The sequence below is a fragment of the Megalops cyprinoides genome, chromosome 8 (assembly GCF_013368585.1).
Source record: "Megalops cyprinoides isolate fMegCyp1 chromosome 8, fMegCyp1.pri, whole genome shotgun sequence".
In the NCBI taxonomy this organism is placed as follows: domain Eukaryota; kingdom Metazoa; phylum Chordata; class Actinopteri; order Elopiformes; family Megalopidae; genus Megalops; species Megalops cyprinoides.
In genome coordinates this window covers 9,934,920-9,962,101 of record NC_050590.1, presented here as the reverse complement: position 1 = coordinate 9,962,101, position 27,182 = coordinate 9,934,920, and the positions used below count along the sequence as shown (strand labels likewise).

General features: G+C 41.2%; 1 protein-coding gene across 6 annotated transcripts in view; it reads right to left on the bottom strand.

Annotated features, from left to right (window-relative positions):
• LOC118782478 (tight junction protein ZO-1-like) overlaps positions 1 to 27,182 on the bottom strand; it is a 102,973-nt gene that overhangs the window by 42,900 nt on the left and 32,891 nt on the right. Inside the window, exon 1 of one of the 6 annotated variants that reach the window (XM_036535859.1) lies at positions 15,419 to 15,852. The exons of the other annotated variants lie outside the window; for them this stretch is intronic. Coding sequence (XP_036391752.1) covers positions 15,419 to 15,445 — 27 coding nt within the window. The 5' untranslated portion in view covers positions 15,446 to 15,852. Of the gene's footprint in view, positions 1 to 15,418; positions 15,853 to 27,182 lie in introns of those variants that run through there. 6 annotated transcript variants of the gene reach the window in all.

Sequence of the window (27,182 nt, the reverse complement as noted above, 5' to 3'; positions counted from 1 at the left end):
TTACATCAGTAATCAACCAGAGCCCCAGGCTGAATACAGATGCCGACTGACACCTGAGAAATGGAATATACTGCTACCCATCCACTAACTGAGGGCTGAAAATTAAAAAAAAAATTAGAGTTTTTCCACAAACGGCATTAAACTTCCAGCTCAACACTTACTGTGGGTGTGTAGAAAATGTATGAGAAATTACTTCATTATTTGCATTTGTTTTGACATCCACAACCTATACAAAGCAATTTCCTCCCAAGCCAACAAAGGAGAGAGTATTTTTTTCTCCAGCCATTCTCCAGAATTTTCAATTCCAATACGCTACGATCTTGAAAGCTCTTTTAGCTGAAATAATACTTTGAAGAAATGACTGGAAAAGGTAATCTGAAAAAGCAATTCTTCAATATCAGAAACTGACTGGTGCAACAGATACTACATTATAAAGAGCCCTATGTAATGATTAAGTTTCAAGTTTCAAAGGAGGAAGCAGACAGTAGCCTATAAAAGGGCCCCATCAACTACAGCAGCATAGCTCATTGTGACGTAACCATGGTGATCAGTTTGTCCTCTAGCAGGATCCCAGAGGAAGGAAGGACCAAGAGAGCAGCTGCATCCTCTGCTTTGTCACATGACCTGGCAGAAAAACACACACATTCACACACCAACATCCTCCCTCTCTCCTTCTCTGTCTGTCACACACACACACACACACACACACACACACACACACACACACACATCCTAACTCCCCTCACACTTGTTCGATCTCTCACACACACACACCAACATCCTCCTTTCACCTCTCACTCTGTCACGCACACTTTCACACACCATCATCCTCCCTTCCTGCCTCACTCACAGTCACCAACATCCTGCATTCCTCTTTCACATGCACACATTCATCAACATCCTTTACTTCACTCACACACATCCCCTCTCTCTCTCTCTCTCTCTCTCTCTCTCTCTCTCTCTCTCTCTCTCTCACACACACACACACACACATGCACACACACACATGCACACACACAAAGACCTCAGGAATGTGCAAGTATCATCACTGAGGGGCAGGGGCCAGCACTCTCCCCTTGCCATCCCTGACCGCACACACATGAAACGGGATATTCAAGAACACTGGGGGACCTGCAGCCACCCAGGGACACAGTCTCCTCCACACCACTGATACAGGACAACGTAGAAATGTAACTTGTGTCAGTGTGCGCGGTTTAACGTGTGGGTGCGTTATCAGACTACGACGTCCAGCCGGCACATGACTTGGGAGCTTATCAAGGTCAGCAATGACAATCCGTCTTTCAAAGAGGCAAAAGTGAAAGAGGCTAATCCATGCAGGCTCATTCAACACTGTGATCCACCTCTTTCAGCTGTGTTCCATGTGTTCCTGGATGTCTTTGTTTTAACCGCTCTAGGAAGACAGCCTATTGTTAATAGATGAGAGAATTAAAAAAAAAAAAAAACTATAATCCCAGCCTTTGGATTAGAAACGTAATCTCCACCATGCCTCTCCTGCTCTCCTAAAACTACATGACATCTCACAAGAGCAGAGCCAGGCTGAAAAAAGGCTAGTGGCATCCCACCACTGGCTGGAAACAGCTGGACGTGCACGGCTTTCTTTTAATTGAGATCCAATCAGTTATTCAACATACTTTTAATTCAAGACACATAGAGTACAGTAGAAATGGCCAGATGGGTTACTACGGGGGTATGGGTTATTTACAGTAACGCCGAGGAGGAATATGAGCATGAGGGACTGGTGTGATTGTTCACGAACACAGTGGTAAGCCCCCCCACTGTGAGTCGGAACTCTGCATTTGCCGTGTTAGTTGCATCTGCCTGTGTCTGCAAACGCCCGCTTTGATCACAGGGAAGACGGCTCTCTCACAGCCCAACCCTCCTCTCCGCTGTCCTCTGATCTGGGCGATCGATTCGTCACGCTGAATGACAAGACCGCCATCCCACCCCAACCCCCCACCCCCCAAAAACTGCAGGAGATAAAAAGCGACTTTTAGAGAAGAAGCTTCTCCAGCTAAAGCTCCAGTCCTGGGGGAGGCCCGGTGTCCACGGTGCCCCACTGACACAGTGCCGAACCCGTGCCCCATCCCCACACAGCTGCTCACAGAGAGAGTGGCACCACACTCACCTCCGCTGGGGCACAGAGGCACGGTTACAAGGTCTTCCAGGGAGCACCTTTTAAAGTAGTTCAGTGTACAGGTCTAATGCTGGTGCAAGTAGAGACTGGGGATGGGGCTGAGACTGATAAGAGATGAGGTGACTGAAACTCCCATGGAGTTACTTCTGTAGCGGCACTGCCCTTCTCAGTCGCCTGACAGGTATGGATGAATGGATGTTTGTTCTCTCTCCCCTAAGACAAAAAGAGGACAAGTGAGTTGGTGTGAAAGTGCGCAGACAGTGAGCAGGTCTCCTGTCTCCTCAATCAGCTTCTGTCTGAAGCACAACTCACTCTGCAACCACATGATTAATGGGCAGCGTTTTTTTTTTTTTTTTTTTTTTTGGACATGCCTTTCCTGCCAGCCAAAACTAGTGCATCTCCAAGTCAAAGACAGGCTTTTGAATAGGAGCCAGAGTACACGGGCAGAGAGACCCCATTTTCCCCACGGCACTGCAGGAAACGGAAATGTTTCCATGTCTTGCTGTTAACCACGTGCTGAAAGCTCAATGTTGTGACAGACAGAGAAATATATCTGTCATCCCTTGATCCTGTTTTTCGCTGAAACATACAACCCGCATTCACATGCACCGTTGTTTTGAAACACTGGGACAACTGTTAATATTATAATAATATTAATATTATTTTTCAAGCAATATTAACAAAACTCCCCTTATTCCTTCTACTCTGTTGATGGATTACACAAAGCTGTCATCTGTCAAGGATACAGACATAACATGTTGGTCATGCCGTTAAGATGTGAATACAAGAGAACAAGTGAATTCTATCTGACGTAAATGAATGTTTCTGGCCTCCTGATCACTGAGATCTTTAATGTAATGTCCATATTTTATTATCTGATAGATTAATTCTTTAATTTAGCTGATAAATGAAGAATAAATATTAGAATGATAGCTCTCCCATGCAAGCAAAATTTTCACAGGTAGCGAACACAATTAAAGTTTAATATGCACCATAAACTTCCTTGGCCTGATTAAAGAGTTTATTAAAACTTTATCGGTGTCATTTTTACTGACAGTTTAAAACAATTAAAATGGCCACGGGAAGATGACAAGCGCATGAAATATTTTAGGATGCAAGTTAAAAATGGAAAATTAATAGGATCGTTCACCTATTGGAATGACATCTACATGTAAAAATGAGTGATGGGATAGGATAGTTCAAAGAAAACTTGACCTAAATGATTTGCAGTCTGACCAGTCAGCCTCAGATGTTGATGCAGTGGTCATACTGAAATTTACAGAATGGGAGAGTTAAGCAATACAGTGAAACTATTAATGTAGAGCCGAATACTCCACAGGTACTAAGATCTACTAACCAAATAACTGAACCCCCCCACCCTTGAACACTGAGTGAAACTCCAGCTCTATGTGTAGAGAGTGAGTCACTGTAAAGAGTTCTGCTCTCACTCACACTTTCAGGAAGAGGAATGAACATCCATGAATTATTCTGTGCAGAGTTCTTAGGCTTGCTTTCATGAATATTGATGGGAAAGGATAAAACCCCTAAATTTTTTTCTACATTTTTATTTAATTAACAAGAGTTTTTTTGATCCAAGCAATTGATCTAAGTAGTGATCTGATGGTATAACATTCAAATAATCAAGTATTTGGTTTAATCACTGTAAGATATTCATATTCTGAAGAACAAAGTGCTGCATGTTGCTGTGAAGGAGGGCGGTGCAGCTGGACACTGCTTGGTTGTAGATCCAGGAGAGTGTCCTATCGTGCGCACCTATATAGTGGACACTAATCACCTTTACACCTTTACATGCATTTTATTTACCGGAAAACCTATTGAAAAGTTGACACTTTTGGTAGCAAAACCAAGTCAGACCCAAACTTTTTCTCTCGTCCCATTAACTGCCCTTGCAACTTAAAGAAAAGCTGCTCTAATTTCCCATCTGTCTTCATCAGTATCACAGTCAGAAACTTTAGAAAAGAACATTGCCGTTTTAAAACGAGAGCGCTGTCTTCAAGCACAGTTGCCCGGCAGCACAGAGAGAGGGAGAGAGAGACAGAGAGCACACGAGAGAGAGAGAGAGAGAGAGAGAGAGAGAGAGAAGGAGCGAGCATCCCTTGCCCAGCAACCACCAGCAAAGTCACTTCCACTCAGCCAGAGTCTAACTCTGAGACAGCATGTCAGTGCCGAAGGCAGCACAGGAACAGGACCTTCTGCACCCACAGAAACTCCTCAGCATATGCAGCTCTTAATTCTGCACTGAGCTCTGCAGCAAGGCAGGTGGTACACATGACACTCATGGTTTTTTTAAGGCTCCACTGCTAGCTAAATGAGCTTCATCACCCTCCCAGCAGTTAATTTTTTTCAGTTTTTCATACAATACAAAGATAAAAGTGATATCTAGATAAGACAGCTGTCCCCTGTGCTCTGGAAGTCATCACACTCTGATAAAATACATACACTCAGTGTCCCCGCCACTTATAGCACCCCCAGTTATTAGCAGGCCCCATTTAAAGACTGCAGTGAGGTCAGTGATGATAACCAGGAGCAGGGTGGGGGGGGGGGATCTGGCTGTGCTACATGAGACTGTAAGATCAGCCCTGGAGAGACCCAATCAGCAGTAGCGGAGTTATCAGCCCCCCAGGCACAACTACACACAAACCAGGAATGTGCTGATAACTGGCCCTCCTTTCAAGGCCGTGCTTTCCCTCACCGATAAAAGTCTGAGTTCTGGGCAAGGAAACGCAGGGGTGCGGATGGCACTCCACCAGCCCTCTGCGGGGGGGGGGGGTTATTCTCACTCAGTTTCTCTTCGAGCTGTTGAGCTCGGTGATTGCAACAATAGTTACGTGGCCTGTACCGGCCCTGTGCCGCAAGACCACGGAAAGTGAGAAGAGCCATTTGCCCTCCTTACTGTAGACAACATGCTCCAAGCAGCTAAGGGCAAAAAAAAAAAACACAAGGATGACGCAAGTTCCTGGGATTGTTCGGTAAATGCCGTCCAATGAGGTTAATCCAAACGTGACGCCATTGGTTCATTCAGGGGCATCTGAAATGTGTAATGTGGAGAAAAACACAGTGAAAGAAAAGTACAGCCTGACCGGGGAGCAGGGGCTAAGTGAAGGAACCGGCAGCACACCTCAATCCATTCACTCAACAGGGAACGGCAATTCTATTCTGTGTACTTTCTGCAACGCTGAACGCCCTAGAGGAAAGGGTCACAGGATGGCGTAAGAAAACAGCTCTTAGTCAAACACCATTACAGAGCGGTGATTAGCTCTGGTGCACGACTGAATTGACAATCAGTGCTTGCATAGAAAAAAAAAACTCCATGTAATCTGACATTACATCCAGCACAGCTACAATATGGAAACTGCCAGTGACTGGGGGTGGGAGGCTGAGTGTAAAGGTTAATAAATAAACTTTAGACTTGGGGGGGGGGGGGGCGGTCACTGTAGCCTAAACGGAGTCCCGCTTTGAAAGCATTTAGGCAGTCGACCCCACTGCGGCCCCTAACAATGTTCCCATCAGAACTGTTCAGTCTGGGATTGTTAAAAAAAAAAAAAAAAAATCTGAACATGCATGAAGTAGCACCCCGACGTGTAAAACAAAGGGCGCATTGAGCGTGGGGTCCACCCGGCTGATAACATCCCCAGCCCTGTCCCCATCCCGCCAGCACCGCAAACAGCCACCAACAAAGCCTGGGCTTTCAAAAAAAGAGGGTCACGTGGCCTGCTAAAAACAAGAAGCCAGACCCACTCAGAGGCATTCCCAAGCTTTGGGCGAGTTCCATCACAATGGCCAAGTTGTCGAGCAGGCGGAGGTATTTGCTGAATTAATGAATTAACCCAATATTAGGACTGCCATGTTTCCCAGCCCTCAGGTTTGTAATTACTGTCCTTGAACCAAATAAATGCATGCATATGTTAATGCACACTGTGTACACATGAATAAGCATTTGGTCATCAGTCATGGTGATCAAGGCCCAGACTCAGGCTTCAATGCTTTGACCTACCCTGCAAATACACCAGCACTATATAGTGAAGTCATGCTGTAAAAAATAATGTTACTGAATTTGAGAGAAAACAATAAATGGGGATTCTGGAGATGACATCTCATGTCTTGTACTTGACATGGAAAGATGAGAATCTCCAATGAAAATGGAATGACATCTACATGTAAAAATGAGTGATGGGATAGGATAGTTCAAAGAAAACTTGATCTAAATGATTTGCAGTCTGACCAGTCAGCCTCAGATGTTGATGCAGTGGTCATACTGAAATTTACAGAATGGGAGAGTTAAGCAATACAGTGAAACTATTAATTCAAAGCCATTTGTTAACCGAATACTCCACGTGTACCAAGATCTACTAACAAAATGACTGAACCACGTATTTGTACAAGACATTCTAATGTGTTACTCCAGATGTACAGCTGTGGTACCTCAGTGTGTGCTTACTTGAGCCAATATTGACACAGGTGAGTCAGGTGACTCAGGTCAGGTGAGCAACCCTCAGTGAGTAGAGGTAACCACTCGCTCTTGTCTACACCTGACTGCATGTCTAAAGAAGACCCAGATGTCTAATGTTTACACACACCTCAACGAAGACAGAGAGGAGCTCTAAAGTGCAAGTCCGACACGTTAACAGCGACCAGTCTTTTAAGCCATGGCTTCTTTTGATGTCATCATTGTAGATGGTCGTTAAAGTTTTCACTTTCCACTTGGGATCTAACTAGTGTTTGTAACTGGTGAACCTGCATTTCACTTGCTGAGGCACTCTCTTACACATGCATCAGCGTGTGCATCAGTATTGAAGCAGAATTCAAACACTGCTTGTTTCCTGTAGATTTGTTGTTTAACAATGCCTCGTGACTGCAGGGAGAGAAATACTACACCAGACACCAGGAACTGCAAGGGCTCGTGTAACCTCTGCTGTCATGAAAGACATCAGACAAAAACCTTTAATAGCCTGCACAGGGCACGCGCATCTGCCTCAGTCAGCAAGAAAAAAAAAGACAAATATACAATACATTATGAAAATAAATATCTGGACTCTGTCCATTGAGTGGATGATATTCAGACGGAAACATTTGATCTCAATTTAACATAACAATGTCATAATAATCCCTCCCCTGTCCCATCTCCTCTTTCACCAATTCATTTAACTTCCTCAAATTTACTTAAATTACCCTCCTTCATTTTAGTCACCATCATCTCCACCCCCACAGGGCAGTCACTGCCAGGCCATTCTGAGCATCAGTAAATACATTTAAATAACAAGAAACAAATAAGAAAAGGCTTGAGAGCTCAGCATGATTCTCTATGAATCAAAAATTAGCACTGAAAGCATTGCGCATTTTTTTAAATCACATCAATTAATGATTTCACAGACTTTCTCAAAAACAGAAAAGCATTCCAAACTGTAAATGTAATTCATTCCACAATGGTGGACAGCACAAAACGGCGACCCTGACATTCCTAGAGTATTCAGACAATTCAAGCAGCAGCCAGAAGCTATCCATCACGCTGGCATTGTTCAGCATGCGAGTCCCCTTCAGCGCTGAGCACTGAGGCAGAAGGGAATACAGTCCAAGCTCCAGAGGGAGGAGAGTGTGGGCCCGATTCATTACTCCCCACGTCCTTTCGTCACCAGGCTGGTATGCCGATCACTCACTCCCCAGAGAGTGCTGTGGCTGGGTGCTGCCAGGATTCCACAAGGGGATAGCTACTGTTTCCAATGTGCTACCACTTTCCCTCTCTCTTTTTTTTTTTTGTAATTCAAACCACCAAACTAACTAACCTTTGAGAATGACTCTCTTTAACACATTTTTTTAATAACCGCCACAGTTTTTGTGCTGCTCCATTTGAGTGAGTGATGAGTGATTTTGAAACTGCAGGTAATGTTACCTGGGGCATGGCCCAGCGCAGAGAGACTCCTCCCCCTCCACCCCCCCACCCCCGCCACCGTCTCTCTAATGCTGGCAGTCATGATGAAATTTGAGCACATCGTCATCGTCTGTGATCCCAGCACTGTGACGGTCAGCCTCATGAGGTGCTGTGAGATGGCCAGGGAGTACGGTCGAATGTCAAAGCGAGCCAAGTGGGGCGTGTGGGTCGTGGGGTGAGCCAGCGAAGAGACAGGCAGGCTGGGGACAGCTTCGATAGCTGCACAAACACACCTGCCATCTATCCTGGAAGCACCATACAATCACCTGTGCTTGTCAGGGCCAGGGGTGGAGGTGAAGGAGTGCATTTCGATTCCCTGTCTCCAGTTTCTGTGTACTTGCCAAAGCTCTGTCCATCCTACTGCACTCTGTACAGCTCAGATCACAGCTACACTTATTCAAAGCTGATTCCAAGCGGAAACGGAAGTGATGTTGTACTGATGATGCCCCATGCACAAATATGGGCTCAGGTCTACTGTATCTTAAATAAAACCAATAGGCTTCTCCACAGTTCATTCTCAAATGTTCATTCTAGTGAAATGTTCGCAAATGTTCACTCTCAGTTCCTCTTTAATGAGCGTGAATACACACAGAAGCAGAAACACACACTGTGATAAATGCATCACAACATTTTAAATATAGCATTCTATAAGAATCCATTTTTGGATGTCAAATACCATCGGGGTATTTGAACCTCGCACCTAAAATTTTGAAATTTTAAAAAAATTCTTAAAAATTGTGTTCCGTTGTGTAGTTTTGTTACAGCATGTTCAATACAATTTTAGACTTTTTAAGACATTTTAAGGACCCACAGAAACCCTGAAAATACACATTTCTTAAAAAAAACTTTGATCAGATAGACACATTAAGCTGTGGGTGCTTACTGGGTGCTTGCTGTGGTATGACCTGTGCTTCCTAAACTGGGCTACCATTACTCCCACCCAGTCTGGTTGCGACACTGATAGAGCACCACTCTAAAAAGTACTCTGATGCTAGCTTCAGCTTAGCTGGAGGATCCCAGTGTCCAGCCTCTGCTGGACAAAACATGTACCAATAAAGCACCATCCTGCTAAGTAGTTTAAATACTGAGTCCTACAGCCTGCATGGAGTGTTAATTTCAAATTTTACAAGCAACAGGCACATCAGAATTACGAGATCAAAACTTCCTACCCATGAGCTGTCTAGTAATTGCACAGTGAGCTAAACATGTTTCCTGTCTACTGCAGGTTCCAACTCCGGTCTGATCACAGCATGCAGGAGCCACATAGCTCTGCTGATAACCTGTATAACCTGTAGTCATGATCCTGCACTTCAAGCCCTGCTCATGTGCGCATTGGCGTCTGCCTGTGTGTGTACATTCCTCAGCTCCTGCAAGCTGAAGAACTTGTTTCCATGCTGAAGGACTTGTTTTTTTTTTTTCTTACGGGATTCATAATGAGAACAGGGTTCTCTGAAGTTCAAGGTTCAGATTAATCCTTAGGCCAGGGCTGGTCTTTCTTGTTCACTTTTTAAGGGAGTAGCATACTTGCTTCCAACTTTTGATTAAAAACGTTCAGCATTCCAACCCACCCACTTCTTGACCCGCTACATCATACTCCACAACCAATAATAATAAATTAAAGTATTCAAATAGTCAACAAGATACCTCAGAGCTGGTGTCCTGGTACTTCTGAGAGTAAAAGGACATTACAGTAACTAATCTGTGCAGGCAATACCCAGCTTTTTCTCTTTCCTGGACAGAAATAGATGTCTGTTACTCATGCAGGTTTAATCCCGTCAGCAGAACAGCATTAAATTTTTTACCCTATATTTCTTTAAATCCATCACTCCAGTTTTAAAACACATGGTGAGGCCTACACCAATGGCTCTTCAATCACAGAACTTGTGAACACAAGCGGTGGTTGAAAATGCTGCAAAAATAAGCACAGACCTACATGCACATTAGTGGAAGTCTGCCGGGAAGAATTACAGGCTTTAGTCTGCATTTTACCCTACTATTACTGGTGAAAGAAGGCTCTTTTTTCAGACACTCATATTATTTAAAGTATAGGTGGTACAACCCTCCTTCACACCCTAATCGTCCCTAACTCCTCTCTCTTCCCTCACCTGTTCCAGCTGTGAAGGTCAGCCCTCACATTCTTTCAGGAGATTTAAAATCAACATGCCAGCTCCAGATGTCAGAGAGGTTTAGATGAAAACTGCAGGGGTTTATTCTCCAAAGTGCCAGCTCTGCTGGCATTGAGGAGCCGGGTAAGTAAGTGGGCGGGTGTTTCACACAAACAAAAGCCCCTAACAATGGCAGAATAACTACAGGCAGAATAACTGCAGGGAGCTACTTTCACTCTTCTCCCTCATTCTCTCTTTGGAGTCCTAATTAAACACATTCCTGTGATTTGCTTATCAATCCCTCCGTCACTTCATTCTAGTGCCACTACAAAATGCTGCCAATTCAACTGACTGTGAGAGAAAGGGGAGACTTTAATTAGCCTTAACCACAGACAGACAAATGAAATAAAGCTCCACACCAATTCTCCTGTTCAGCAAAAAAAAAAAACATTCCTGTGGAAGAGAGTCATGCCAAAACAAAGCAAAACAGCTCCTTGTGGGAGCTTCACTCCCTCTGAGAGCAACTTAGCTTTTTACAAATGTACAAGTACCTGGAAGCACTGCTTCGTTACAGACTCAGTTTCACAGACCACCGTCTTGACCCACTTCAGGCTGAGGGGAGCTGTGGGCTCGGTCATGAACAGCAAGCCTAGGACGCTGCTAATTTCATGCTTGTTACCTCAGATGAACCTGCTGATACACTGCCACACGGAGTGAAAGCGATATTTACAATCCCTTGCATTCTCGATGTACAGAGCTCTGCTACTCTAGGTTGACTGGGCAAGAAGTTGCTAGACAGACTCCAGCTTAGCAAAGAACGACAAATTTTTCAATATTTGATCAACCAAGTGAGATGACCTCCAATTTTCAAATCATTAGTGTTTGCTCTCACATAGATTACTCACCATGTTTAATTATACTATTCTGACTAGAATTACAAGAAAAGGGCACAGACTACACAAGAGTAATGTTTTAGCAATCCTCTTTATGAGAATCCTGCAGTGCTGTGCTTTCCATTGAATGTAACACACCGAGGACCGTGGGTAGACTGAATTGTCACTGTAGGACAGAGCAAGTAAGCACTCATTAGCGTCAGACTCTAGGTGTGTGTGTGTCTGTTTGCATGGTGTGGGGTGGGGGGGGGGGGGGGTACAGGAAGCTCCACTCCCTGCAGGAAATAGAGGATTTCCCTGTGTGCTGAAAAAAAAGTACAAAACTCAACCCAAAAGAAAAGTACACAGCGAACAAAGTAAGACATGGAACTACTTCAGAAGAGACGCACTGGAGGATTTCCAATCTTTCACATTTTTGATGCTCAAAAATAGTAACAGTAGATAGTCCTCCACTGCACACTGTGAAATGGCAATAAAACAGAGGACAGATGGTAAATCCTTAATAGGCAGTTTTTTTGTTTCACGGAGCAGGTTTAACCAAAACCTTGAAACAAAATCAGGACCTCAGTTTCTCCTTGTATGTTCTTTGAAACTTTTACTATTGGGGTTGGCTACTCTGAAGACTTCTTCGCAAACTTGCCCCGATGAAGAGAGATCACATATCTATGACTCCTTCTCATTGATTAATTTTAAAGGTGACGCACACGAGAAACACTTCTTTGTATTTGATGATGAAGTAGACTTTTTGAAATCAGCACATGAGGTCTACAGGGGGACACAATGATTAACATGACTTCTGATCAAGGTAAATGAAGAGAGGACAAGTGTCAGATGCCTCATTTCCATTCTTTATCAGCACATAACAGCCTCGCACCTACTTTTAGACTTTGTGTTAAGAAACCAATTTATTTTTCTTGTGTTCTGCACTGCACAGCAAGTGGGGACAAGGGGGGAAATGAAAAACTTTAAATGTAGCCGAATTAAACATTTTGCAGTGTTTTTTTTTTTTTTTTTTTTTTTTTTTTGCAGACCAGACTGCATCAGATGGATTAATGGGTTACGCAAATCTTTTGAAATGTTGGCTGTAAACCTACCAGTTCCTTCTGGGTCTCCTGCAACATGGTGAATACACTGCTGTGCAGTTAAGCACTGCATTTAAATAAGAAGAAGGAGCAGATAACAGAATACAGAGAACACTGTGTAGCCTTTTTCAGTCTGACCTTGCCAAACACTATGCACGTAAAGTATGACCGACAAACCAAACACGAAGACATGGGTCTCATCCCCGAAATGACTCATCCATTCAATTTTTCAAAACCGTTTTTCTTGCAAGATCTAAGTTAACAGTTTCCACAAAGTGTTCACATTTGTCCCTCATGTCGAAATAAATGTAACTCCAAAAAAAAAAAAAAAAAAAAAGGTTGTGAACACACATGTAACACATAATGAAGATACAATGGTAAAACTCTGTTGCAGCATCATTCAAATCTGTAAAATACATAATCCAAAGGGATTAGATAAGAAAAACTGCAACTGTAAGAATATGAATTTAAGAGCCTTGCAAATGCAGCAGTGCCCGTTAGGACGTTGAGAGAATTTGCGCATATGTGCACTGCCCCGGGACTTGCCCACTGCGGGTGCCCTGACCACCGATATAGCCTGTTAGAGGGCACTCTCAGCACCTGGAAATGAGTTAGGTCTATGAATGATGGCTTAAGTGTAGGAAACTAAATCACTGAACCTGTGATCTTTTGACAATCCTGTGTTCTTCACTCTCTTCTGTTCTTTACAATGTCCCTCCACAGGAACATACCATCAAGCCTGGTATAGTTCCTGCTGGACCCTCACAATGGATCACATTTAAATCACATTCTAAGACTGTATGCACATATTCTGACTGGTTTATGGCATTTAATTGGTAGGCTTGTGATATGAAAATCCAGAGAAACTCACACAGCTCTCATTCATACAGCTATTCAGTCTTTTGCTTCATGGAAGTTACAGATCTTCCATGACCTTCACCCTACGTGATGTGTTCTGTAATTACGGACAGACAAAGGACATAACTCTCCGCATGCTAAATTAAGTATGCAGGATTCTCGCATGGCCTAAGAGTTTTCAAAAACCAGCCAGCAACCCTTGAATAACTAATACTTCCAACATCTATGTAAGGCAAGGTTACAAGTCACCCGTTTTCTTTTTGGGGATATTTTTTTCTTGTCATATCAGCATACAACATTTTTTTTAAAAAAAGCTCATTCAGCCATGCAGAGATTATATTTTTAAATTTAGCCAGTAGGTCAAAGAATGACAGCCAAATGCACTCCAAGGCTAATTTCTCAAAGTCGACACAAGGAACATAGATGTACACTTTACATAAAATGAGACATGTGACCAAGGGAGGGGAAAGACAAGGTCGACCACTAAGAGATTCGGGTTTAAATGAGAGACAATATAGGATATGATCTGTATTAAACTGTTAATATATATTACTAGTCTCTCCCCTTCCAGTCAGATCATATGTTAACAGACAATATGGAATTGCTGTAGACAGAGAACAGCAGTAAGACAATCCTCATACACACCCTGATACATAAGTCTCAAAGTCAACCTAAGACTCAATTTTTCCTCAGAGAGAACAATGCAGACATACAATGCTGCACATGACAGTTTTTATCATCAGAAAATTCTGACCAAAAAACAAATGATCTGTGTGCAAGTTTTACTTATTTTATTCTGTTCTGGTCATTCTTTTTTTTTTCTGACGTTTCTGGCTACATTTTTAGTTTCGTGTTTGTTTAATTAGTAAACATAAAGAAGATGCACAATTTCAAGAGGTTAATTTATGAAGTGCGCTGATTGAGATATTCTACAAAGAGCATACCAGAGATACTACATCACCATGTGTTGGGGGCTGAAACGGTTTCGACTCAACTGGAGAAACTAACTTAACCAGAATATCACCTGACTGCGCAACATACATTCTTTCCTGACTACCACCGTACCTGGTCGCACTCGGTGAGAGGAAAAAGGGAAGATAACAGCCACGTGGAAATTAGATAAACATTTTTCAAGTTAAAGATATGGAAGATGGACCGCAAAATGTTTCTCTGGTTCTGGGAGCTGTTCTATCTACATACAAATGTTGCAACTGAATAGCTGGCAAGACCACGCCCATAAAAGCAGAGTTGCTGATACCCCTACCTACAGACGTACTGTGTAGTACTTTCGAGGAGACAGACATACAGATACACGGACAGACAGATAGATACATCCGTGTAGCAAATGTGATAGATCGTGACAGCTCATCAATTCCCTTGAAGATGACAAGATAGCTGACACACTTCCAAAACTGCACAGGCCCTGTTAGTGACACAATATATAGAATGTTTCTTCAACTTGACCGTCAGAGTTGAACGTGGCTTGCTTGGCAACCAACAAAAATGACAGCGTGCACAATGTCAAAACCCCCAAAACGACATTCTACTATCAACTTCACCAAAAGCAACACCCTATAAACCGAGCAAGCTGCATGTTAAATGACTACAATTCAATACATAAACTTGATGATGAAGAAATCAGAGTGGTTAAAGAATACTATGTATACTTTTAACAATACGATCATAATAATAAACTTCAACGCATAAGTATCTAAGCTACTAAATGCCAGCATGCATTTAATTTTCAAGACAGCTAATTGAATTAGGCATAGAAATTTGCATTACATACACTAACCGTGGTTCAATCCTTTTGTATGACAGTAATATATATCCTTAAATTTGCCAGTTTTCGAATACATTTTTCTAGGTTGATCACTTTCTGAGTGCGTCCAGCGTTATAAAAGTAGCTGTCCCTTAGCTAGGCATTAATATCCTTAAAATATTGATCAACAGGTTCTTCACGAAGTGTTGTTATTGATGCTTCAGATTCGAGAACAGCCTGAGGTGTCAAACTTTTTCAAAATGCTCACATGCAGCGTATATCAAAGTACTTTTTCGACCTAATTAAGAATTGTTTTGCATTTGATTTCGGCAGATTCCTTACTTGTTACCTTGCCTAAATATAAACCCATTTCTTTCACATGCGTGGAGACACACTTGCAAATAATCAACAGTATCCGGCAAACATGCCTCAGAGAAACTTAAAAAAAGAGTTGTACAAGAGTCTCTGTAGCAAGGTATCGCCTCGTACACGCTTAAATCTGCCGGAGCTTTTGATGTCCAGATTCCCCGGCTTCTATGTGGACATATATACCGGGTGGTTTCTCTACACTTCAAACAGGGACTTTTAACACACTTTGTTTCTAATAACATCCTACCTTATTTGAAGCAGCCCTGGAAGACATTTTGTTCCCTTCCAACCGCTGGAGCAAGTTTAGTGTTGTAAATATCACTCAGACCAAATCACAAAATTCCTCCTTCAGTCTCGTGCCCAGCTGCCGCCGCGCCGGGCAATGTGGTTTTATTTTTGCAGGGCGCTGAACAACATGTCAACAAAACGATCAGAGAAAAAGTCCAAAGACAAAGTTCATTATCAAAGAGCTTCTCAATGTAGCCACCGATAGCCAGTTGAATATGTTTCAGCGGCTATTCCGGGTGGACTCGACGGCGTATTGTTCACCCAATGTTGTGTGCTTATCCTTGGAAAATATGTTTCAAGATTTGAAACGGAAGAGGAGAAACTGCGTCTTGCGCGACCCCAAAGCAGTGAAACTGCAATGGCAGGTTCTAGCTGCCTCTCCCTGCTCCTCGCTTCTCCTCTCTCCAAGCAACAACCGTGACACGTCTGACCGGGACATTCCACTGCATTTCTGCGGGGGGGAGGGGGAGGGGGCAGAGGGAAGACGGTACAGCTGTACCGAGTGTAATATTTTTTGTAACCAAAAAAAAAAAAAGCTTCCTGGTGCAGTGTTGAATATTTAAACACAATCAACGGACACAAATGTGTAAATGATGGGGCGGCGTATTTTGCGCTTATCACCTCAAGTGTTATCATGTGCCACTGAATCTAAACGTAGGTGCCCCTTCTCCTCATCATGGTACAGACGATGTAGAGGGAAGGGATGTGTAGCGTTCTGTTTCCTCCACTGGATATTCTCAGCAGCAATACAAACGAAAACAGACCTATCAGAGTTTAGTGAGGGGTTTAAAAATCCTCCGACCTGCGACCGGCCAATGCGATCTGCGATGCAGGAAAGATGTGTGCTGGCTCTCACTATTGTGTGCTATCTCAGTCGTGTGAATACAAATCGATAGCGGGTATCTACAAATAGATGAATTTTAAATACAACTGAAACACCAGAATGTTATTTTTATTTATACTATTTATAACTATTTATAAATTTTAATTTATACATTTCATTATACTCAATATCTTTGCTTAAATATCCTTCATATTTTGTGAGAATGTGGGCAGTCATGCTCTGGCCAAAATAATCTTTGTATAATTAGATAGGCCTACTATCCCGAGTCAAAAGTAACCGAACAGAGGTGCTTAATTTTATCTCAAATGCATTTAAAAATAGCTCAGTGTCAGCAGGAAAATACTGTACTGATCCAGTTATTTTAAGAACACTCAACATTTCAGACACTGACTGTGGGGAAATTAGGCAATCGTACAACTGCTACCATCTAAAAATAATTTAGGCTTACTGAGTTGAATTCCTCCACATCCTCATTGATCACTAAGCATACTGTCAATCAATGGATCTTCATTCTGGAGCTCCACCTTGTTTGTGTTATTTATAAGTAAGGTTGCTATATTTAAATGTTACTATTTAGTAATTTCACACATTAGGTCGGATTTCATTTGTAGCTGACCCAAGACATCCAGTATGGGCATTTTGTTCACAATGTAGGTTTTCACATCAGATAAAAGTACTGGTGTATGTGACCATCTCTTGTCTAAATCCCTCTAAATGACCCCTGTTTGTGGCCAGTAAATAATTGATGCTTGAAGAAAGCATAAAAACAAGCATCATGTATAGTTTTAAAGCTCTCACATTATATTACAACAGCACAAATAGCACACAAGTGATTTGTTATGATTTATTACACACACATAACAAACCTCTCACTTTCTGTCCTGAAGTGTGTGAAGTGTAACAATGGAATTATGTTTTCAATGAATAAGCTTCCTGCATTTATCTTACGGAAAGCAAGGAGCAACTCCACAACAATGAGTCTCACGCGTGTGACAGAAACCCAAGTTTAAAGCCTTATACAAGAGCTGTCGAATTTCAAGGAACAATAACAGACCCAATTAAATAAAACACCTGGTAGCAACAAACAGACTGTAAGCATGCATTGCAGGTTTTCAAAATGAGGCTCATTCCATACACATTATACATCATCTGTATGCTGATGCTGATCATCTTCAGCTGAAACATAACCTCAAGCACGTTAAATCTGTAACTTGGGTTGCGGTTTTGGTTAATAACTAACCGCATAGGAAACCCAGCCACCCGTTGCTGTTATACAGACTACTTCCTATAGCTTTCCGGGTCCCCACCCACAGGATGTGCTGGGCTGAAGAGCTCAGTTCTCATTGTTTTAAAGTAAACAGCAAGGGCCAGGATTCCCCATGTAATATAAACCAGCTCATTCGTGCAGTAGAATACAATAAATATGTTTGATAAGGAAATGTACAGTGTTGATCGCCATCAATCAAACATCAACCGGTCAGGATATTTTAATAATATATTAACGTAATCTGCAACAGATTTTTGTAGTCTTAAACTACCTATGCAGTTGCTCTCATATTATAGATGCAAGTGGGATTAATTCTTCTCTTCAAAACAGATTACGTAAACCACAGCTCATGTTACTGTATAGCATCATTAAGGTATGGATATTATTAGACATGGAGCCTTAGGAAATAGAAACCCAAGAGCTGGAACTACATAAAAATGTAGCTCACATTATTAAACATCAAGCACAGATCTGGTACAGATAGAGGGATACCATCTGTGTTTATTATTTTATCGAAAAAAGTCTATTTCCAATTCACTTTGACCCTTAACAATCAACCAAACCATAGTGACAATGGGAACGCCAAGGACACTGAAAAGTCATTCATAAATAAAGGCCTAACACTTCTGTCCAGCTTTTTAAGTAGCAACTGAGCTTTTCGGCATTCCCATCCCAACAGAAAAACTGCTATTAAGAGAGCAGTCATTTTCTATCAGCAGGGAGTTAATTGATTTGAGGTTCATGTAGTCCCTTTCACTTTGTCAGTGTAAATAAAATGCCGCTAAATGCAGGTTTTTATCCATTTCACATCTTTCCATTTCAGCACCCATGCATTTCTCTTTGATTAAGAAACAAAGTTAAATCTGTTTACAGCCGACATTAGAACTCAGCTATACAACTACACTATACAAAGATAATTCCATCAGCCGTCAAAACCAGCATGGAACACTTTGGATTGAGTTTTAAATATTGCTCCATTATGTTCTATTAATAGTGCTGTGTGTAAGTCAAATATACATTGCAGAAAAGACTCAAAGAGAAGAGTGTCAGTAAATGTTACCTTTATCCTGAAGCAAAGGTTTTATATCTATGGATTGCGAAATCTTGAACACTGGCACTAAACATAAATTTTACACAGAAACAGTCCCCTTGCATGTGTTTATCTTTGTGTGTGGATATATGTGTGGGTTTATTACAAATCACATCAGGAACAGTGATGTTGAAATTTACAACTTAAGGTGCTTTAAATAAAATAGATACATCGAGCAACATAGCTTCATGGGTCATGCCATATTAAACCTATCAACAAGCATTCTCCGGTTTGGGACGAGTTATTATTACCATCTAAAAACTGTAAATATTGTATAATGACGGAATTAGACGAACAAACTGATTACTACCTTGCTTGATTATTTGTGATTCTATTTAATGCCAAATCATTCACAGGGTCTAGGAACTGATACATACAGACATATTGTAAAACAGACATTTTGGCATATATTACAGAAACACAATCACACTTATCATTGATCCTGGTTTCTAGGCAAGACACTATTGTTGGCTCATTGAGCAATGTACTGCTCTTAACCTGAATTGTTTCAGTAAATATTTTGCTGTTTAAATGAAAAAATTGAAATATAAACTATGCATGTTGCCATGGGTAAGGATGTCTGCTATGTAAACAAATAAGGATTATTCATTTACATTAATGCAGCATAATCATGCCTCTTAAAAATATCAGCAATATTGCCAATGGCAAAGTTATTATAAACACTGAATGGTTTTAAAAACATGGACCACATATTAAACACTATTGTGAAATCATCAATTAAACAACCTTCCCAAACATCTCAGAGATAAATAATCAGGGGGCACACTTGAAATGTAAAGATGTATCGTAGGGCTCCATGACATCATCTTAAAAGAATGACACAACCTTGTCTGTGTCACTGAATATGTCCTGCTAGCAAAGAATCACCAGACCGCCCAAGAAGCCGTTTGAATGAACTTAACTGTCACGATCACCAAGTGCTTTTCTCATGAATTTTATGCTTATCAACTCAGGGGTGCAGCTGGACAGGGTCATAGGTGAGATTTTTTTAGGTGGTCTTCAGGGTAGTGGCCAACAGACATAATTACGTAAAGCCAAAGCACAATGGACTTTGACAGGCTAGCTCTGAGGATGGGTGGAAGAGCAATAAAGGGAGTGTGGGGTCACACTAGCAGGGAAAAAAACTGAATCAACATCAGAAGCTCATCTAGGGGGTCACACAAATTATGATGAGAGGTTATACTCTCCTCGTTGTGCTGTGTATGTGAAGAGAGGGAAGACAGAGAGCAATGGAAGAAAATAGTCTTTGTATCTATGGGCTGCGCCTGCTGGGTTCCTGGAGGGGACAGACCCCCCCTCGCAAAGCAAGATTGACATATTTGGAAATATTCCCACCAGAACCAGGTCACAATGGAGAATGCAAAATAAAATGCCTACAGGACCTTTGCCCATAGCCATGCTCACACCAGACGAGAAATTGATATCCTAATGTCTCTCCTGATAGTTGTATAAAATGTTAAAACTCTCCCAAACCTCTATGATTTTCAATTCATCCTTCATGTATGTACCTTTATAAATCTTAAAGATAAGAACCTTGTTAAATGAAACAATCATCATGAATGAGTATGATTATAACCATGTATAATTTATTAGATTTTTAGATCCTTTTTTCAGGTTTTTTTTTTTTTTTTAGATTTTTCCAGACAGCAGCCTATTTAGAACCAAAGCCTAACCTGTAGCTTCACGTGATGGAGCAAGACAGTCCCTGTGACAGTGAACTGTGATCAAAAGCAGCTTTGAGCTGCATGACTGCCCTCATAGCCTTCCTCAAAAGCCACAAGCAACAGCGTGACCCAGGGCCTCAAATATGCTGGTAAAAGAGTGAACCCACAGAAAACACAATCCCAAAGTACTGAGCACAGACACCAACGGGTCCATGAAAAGAAACTTTTGTAAGGAACTATTTCTTCATGTTTGTTAATACACAGTAAAAATAAAATAAATTATAGCCACAGAAGTGGCCTTGCTTGTTGTCTGGCCTTGCTCACTGTAACTGGCATCCGATATAAAGGTGACTGAAAATAATATATGCAAGGGAGAACAATAAACAGAATGGGAGCACAAATAAACATCTCTGTTTTTTAAAATAACAGTTCTTCAGGAAAGGTTAAAGTCTGGGGGCAAGTTGCTGCCAGCACCCATCTTTGATATGTGAAGGAATGTTTTCGTTCCTTGTATTACCCTTGAAGTTATTTCATAAGACATTTAGGCCAACTCTGAAGGCATTTCTACAAATAATAGTCAATTTGTTAATGATTGACAACTTTTTAAGCTCTAGTGTATTGCTGTTGACAGCGGAGGGTGTAAGCCTTTGATTGTATAAATACATAAGCAATATTAGAAAACCAAAGAAAATAAGTGATTGAACATCGAAATGAGACTCAGAGACAAGTAATCCAATACTTCAACAAATGAGGAATGTTGCCCATTTTCCTGTTCTGTTGAAATAAGATTTTTATAGGACAGTTCTGCATTTACACTTTGCAGTTTTGAATTTTGTATCATATGCATTCAGTTACATATAGTAGCATGAACCATTTCAGAGAGAAGGTGTTTTCATTCACTGATGTAAAACCAATGAAAAGAAAAATAATTTGAAGTTCTGGATCTTGAGTCAGAGGAGACTTTCCGACCTACGCTATCTCTCCTGCTCATCTGCAGTGAATTAGAAGAGCGGTTGTTTGTGATATCTGGTTTCCCTTTCCCATTTTCCTGGGTCCTCTGTGCGGTCCTCTGTGTCCATATCTAACAAGAACCTGATGGGGGTCATGTAGGGTACTACGGACAGAGATAACATGTAGGACTCTAAAGTAAGAGATGACATCTAGGTTTCTAAAGCCAGAGGTCACATGTAGGGTTCTAAGGTCAGAGGTTACATGTAGTGTTCTAAAGCCAGAGGTCACATGTAGAGTTCTAAGGTCAGAGGTTACATGTAGTGTTCTAAAGCCGGAGGTCACATGCAGGGTTCTAAGGCCAGAGGTGACATTATTGGGAAAGTAACTACCAGATCAGACCCTTGTATTTCATGAATGTATAAGAATATTATAAAGTGTTTTACATTGTTAAAAACATTGATTATCAAGGAACCAGTGTTCTTATCCAGTGAAATTTCTCTCCATTGTTAATGCAAGCAAAAAATCTAATACTTAAATCACCTATGTATATAGTGAATGCAAGGAACTGAAAACAGTTTATAAAAGATGTTCTTGATCTGTCCATTGCAGAGGACCATTTAAGTGAATAAACACTGAGGAAATCCATACATTCCCCCAAAAAACAATAAGGGAGGGAGTAATACACAATGATTTTAAAAGTATTCTACTGCAGGCCTGTAAGCACAATGGACAGTCAATGGACAAATTCCAGAACACAGACAGTCATGGGATTAGGTCTATGTGATGGGAACAGGAAAATGATGATTCATCTAATCTCCTGTTACATTGTTAAGAACCCCACTAACCACAGAAATGCTAAACATTCCAAAGGAAGAGATAATGTCACCACAGACCTGCACTTAATATGAAGAAAACATTAGACAAGCTGTTTTTAATGATAAAATGGTTCTAGGTTTTTGAGAAGTAAATAATGGTCTACCCACTAACAGAACACATGTTTTTTTTTTTTTTTCTTTTGAGCATGAGCAGAAGAAAGAAACACACTACATTCTGGGCCAGAACATATACATAATCTTACCTCTCTTTCCCATTATGGAACCCTTACAGTTTCAGCATTCTTTATATCAACATAAACGCTCACTACTTAATTTATCCATGTGCATGCAAAAACAAAATGTTTAAAAAAATTGAATAGATATGAGACATGAGCAAGAGAGGATAGGAAAAAAAATGTCTGCTTTCTATGTACCACTCACAGCTCGTGCTTCTATATTTGACTTAGACCAGTTCCTCTAAACTCGTTGTTAAAATAAAGCTGTCAATGTTTCATGTTATGTGGTTCCGCAGATCCATACTATTGGATCTGTCATCAATCAGCCTGCAGCAGCAAAATAATTAAGCCATTGTTTATAGTAGAGTGCACTGTACAGGAACATAGTGGAAGAGGCTGCGCGGACAAGAAAGTGTTTAGTCTGCAATCGAACAGCCAATCATTGCCTCACTCAATTTGATTAGATAGAGGCCGTGGTAGAAAACAGAGGAAAATAATTAGAGGGTTTATGCAAGCATAAAAATAAACAGACCACTTGGCAAAGCTTTCAGGTTACGCTGCCTTGACCAATGCAAGCTAAGATAACTCTCCTCAGTGCCTACGGTAGACCAAAAGTGCCTGAGATATGATATGATAGTTATGATGTAACAAATCCATCAGCAACACATTCCATTCAGACATATTCTCTCATAGACCTTTTGTTGCGTCTGGTTTCTGCATTTCTAAGAGTGTAAGTTGACCTGAAATGGTTGAAATGTGGAGAGGCAGGCAGACTCCTATGCATTTGTGTTTGTGTGTGCGGGCATCCACGTTCCTCTAGTCTGAAGCATTTTCAGGGAGAAATGATTCAGTCCTTTGAGGAAATAAAGGAAGGGCACACCCCATCAGGAGAAATTGTGCATAAAGACTATGACTCAGATTGACCTCCCTTTTGAAAAGGTGACAAAAAGGCATTGTTTCTCAAAAAAGCATAACTTCTCTGCTCATTTAATTTATGCTTTGTGATGGCATTTATTATTCTCTGTTAATGAAAAAATGAACACACTAAAAAACAAAAGCTGTTCCTAGTAGCATTAAAAGAAAGATCACTTTTCAAAACAAAATAAAAATTAGGAGACTTGAAGGGCTTGGTAACATGTTCTCTCCCTCAGATTCCTTTCTTCATATAAAATACTTTGCAGTACAAACCTTTTTTGGCTTCTGTTAAGCTGTAGGCTGGCTGAAAGCTCTCTCCAATGTGCCAGATGAGCTATTTAACCCACAGTTGTTCAGACCAAAGATACTGACCATAGCTATGGACCAGAGGGATACATCCTTTACAGTGCATATTTTGACACAGGGTACTGAGGTGGTAAAAATGACATTCACTGATGTAAGATACTGCACAGGTTTCCACTAGGTGTAGAATATGTTATGAACCTCACTTTAAAAGTGCATATATTTAAGTGTCAATGCAACTACAAGAAACAAAACTGATATTTCTGACATTACCTTGCATGTAAAACTGTGTATAATATGTGTCTAAAACCAAACAGCCTCTTATTTGTCTTCTTTACAATGGGTAGGTGGTAGTACAAAAGTAGCCCAAAGTTACAGTGCAGACTGCCTGAGTAACCACAATGTGACCTTTTGACCTTTCCAACATGACATAAATAGAGCTAAATTAAGTCTTTGTTTTTTGTTTGTTTTCATAGGCATTTTTATTTATTTATTGCAATAAATATAGAATGCTGATTACAATGGGCCCAGGTCCTCTGTTCTTCCTGCATTTTTCTCTGTGGGGCAGGGAGAGGGAACGGATTGCACTTCAATTATTCAGACCCTTCTCTTGGCAGAACCATTTCCCCCATGCTGTATGAAAAGTGAAAACGCCATTCTCCGAGGCAACTGGGGACAGTTGAAACAGCTCGTCATCATTATGTTTTTAAAATGCCATGTCAAGCCTTTGCTATGAAGAGTCACTAAAAGAAAAATCACAACCCAACTTTGAGTATGCAAAAAGCACGACATATTTATGACTCCATTTTTTTTGTTCTTACAATCATAAAAATGCAAAGGGTTGTGACCTTTTCTCTCCTGTATCTCTGTGATTAATCTGCTGTGAAAGATGCTTACATTGATATTTATGGGTGTAAACTGTTGTGTTTTTGTGCATGAGCATTGCCACAGCCTTACATTATTACATTATTGTCATTTAGCAGATGCTCTTATCTACACTGATTTACACAGGTTACAATTTTCACATATTATCCATTTACACAGCTGAATATTTTACTGGGGCAACTGTAGGTTAAGTACCTTGCCTAAGGGTACAGCAGCAGTGTATCGAACCAGCAACCTTTTGGTTACAAACCTGCACCTTACCACTATGCTACACTGCTGCCCCGCCTTAGCAAAGAAAGAGAGAGGAGAAAGGAGGGTGACAAAGTAACAGAGAGAAACTGAGGCAGAGAGTTAGCCCTGATGGAAAGCTTTACACTGAGCTGAGATCAGCCCTGCACGTCACAGACCTGGAAGAGTGGATCAGGGCCAGGTTATACTCTCCCTGACATCTGTCTCTCCGAGCAGCACCTCAACGGCCTCCTAAGACCAGCCTATACATCGCCTGCAGCTGCTCCACCAGGAGTCACGCCACGCTGCAATGTTCAGCAGAATTTCACCGCAGAGTGCTGAAACAGGAAATGGCAATGGTTTACTGGAGACAGGTTTTTTTTTTTTTAGTTAGTGCTTTCTGCAGTTATTTCATTATATTAAAAAATGGGGGGAAAAAACCTGTTATTTCCTGAAAGGCACCAGACAGATATGCTCGTAATAGTGTGGATTCTTTTGGGAAATGGCACTGTTGTTTCTACAGTCCTTGGGGAGGGTGGTTTCTTTGCAAGGAGTCACGATTTCTGCTGAAATGTTATCAAGGAGTCTGCAGTCCGAGAAGTTGCAGCAGAAATAGATATACTGTAGATATCAACAACAAGGATCTTTATAAACAGAGCATCACCCCTGCTGGAAGGGGACCGCATACACTCTTTAATGTCCTGACACCACATCTACTCTACAAAAAGGTCTTACACTTTTTCAGTTATAAGCGTAGGATGTTAAAAGGTAAGAGTGTATGTTTTAAAAAAAGTCAAAATGTAACCAAAATAATAAGATAAGATTTGGAGATTTATGCAGATGCTGCATGAAGTTGCACTGCAGAATATTACTGCATACAGTAAGCAATAATAGCTTTACCCACACTAATGTAACACCAGGCAGGATAATCTATGTGGGGATATAAAAAGAATGTATACACTGTAACTTAAAAGGTTTTGAGAGTTAATCCACTGCTGCAGAAATGCACCAAACAATGAGGCTCTGAGGTTCAAACCTATTAAGGGGAAAGAGGAGGGAATTATTTTTTGAATAAACCAAGGCAGTGGAGGTGGAGATGGAGGGGGTTAGAGTGAAGGGCTGTGTTCTGCCCCCCCGCCTTCCTACTCCCCATGGTTGTGTTGGATGAATAGGAAGGGAGACACTGGAGGGGTGTTCCTGCCATTATTGCTGAGGGGATACAGCTGCAGTCCAGTGGAGGGGATGGGGGTGATGACGGGGTGGGGGGAGGGGCAAGAGGACATTGCAGGGAGGCAGGTGAGGGGGTGGGGGCAGCAGGACAAGGATTTAAAGATATCCCAGTATAACCTTGGCTGTCTGGATATGAACTATGGAGATCCTCACATTCTGTTTTGTCTGGCCAGCACCCATCAGCTCTTATCATATTGCACACATTATAGGTACAACATGTTCTCCTTCATGTACACTCAAGCATAAATGCCCATGCTCACACAAGTCTAGTGCTCTTGTAGTGCTCTTTTTTGATATATATATATATCACTTTGCTTGTTGCAGTAAATTTAAAGGCATTGTGAGTCTGCAAAGACAAGCCACCCTCATCATAATTACCTAGAGCCCTATAGCCAGCTAATACTAACCATACAAAGGTCCTGGAATTCCAGAACCATATGGAGAAGAGATAATATCAAAGAATTAGAAGAGGAAATGTCCAAGAGCGCATGCCAGTTTTTACACAAACAGGATTTAGGAATGAGAGTAAATAAACAAACAAAAAAAAAAAAGAGACAGGAAACGGTGAAGAGCCACCACACTGACGCACAGTAATCCATGTCAGTGAGGGGGTGGGAAGAGGGCCTGTGCATCAAATGTGCTGATAAGCCACTAATCAGGAGGGCTCTGATTACAGACCGAGATGTAGGACGCCATCCCCCCCCTTCACTGCCTCTGCAGTCTGCACCAAGGGCAAACAGGAGTAACACACACACACATACACACAGACACACACACACACAGGCACACATGCACGTGCACACACACACAGACACACACACACACACATGTATGCACGCACACACACAAATGCATACACACACACACACATAAATCTCAAAATATAAAGTATTAAGATTAAACTTTTAAAAAATTACAGAATATGCTCAAAATCTGGCTGACATTAATGTTTTTTTGACAGCTCTATAAATAAAAATGTGTGCATCCAGAATTTAATGTGTATACAGTGTGTGCTTGAAGGTTTTAGCTGACATAAACTCATTTTCAACATGACTGCAAAGTAGCTTGTAATGTGTAAGAATAAGTTCCACGAAATGTGTTATTAAATTTCTACTGAGTACTACAAACATATTTTGAAAATGTCAGTAAGGTTTCTATTTGCAAAAAAGATCATATAACTTATTTGTTGCTATCAGCATAACTTAAACAGGTTATTTAAACAGATTATGAGTACAAGTATTAAAAATCAAAGCTCGAACTTTCAGTACAGTACA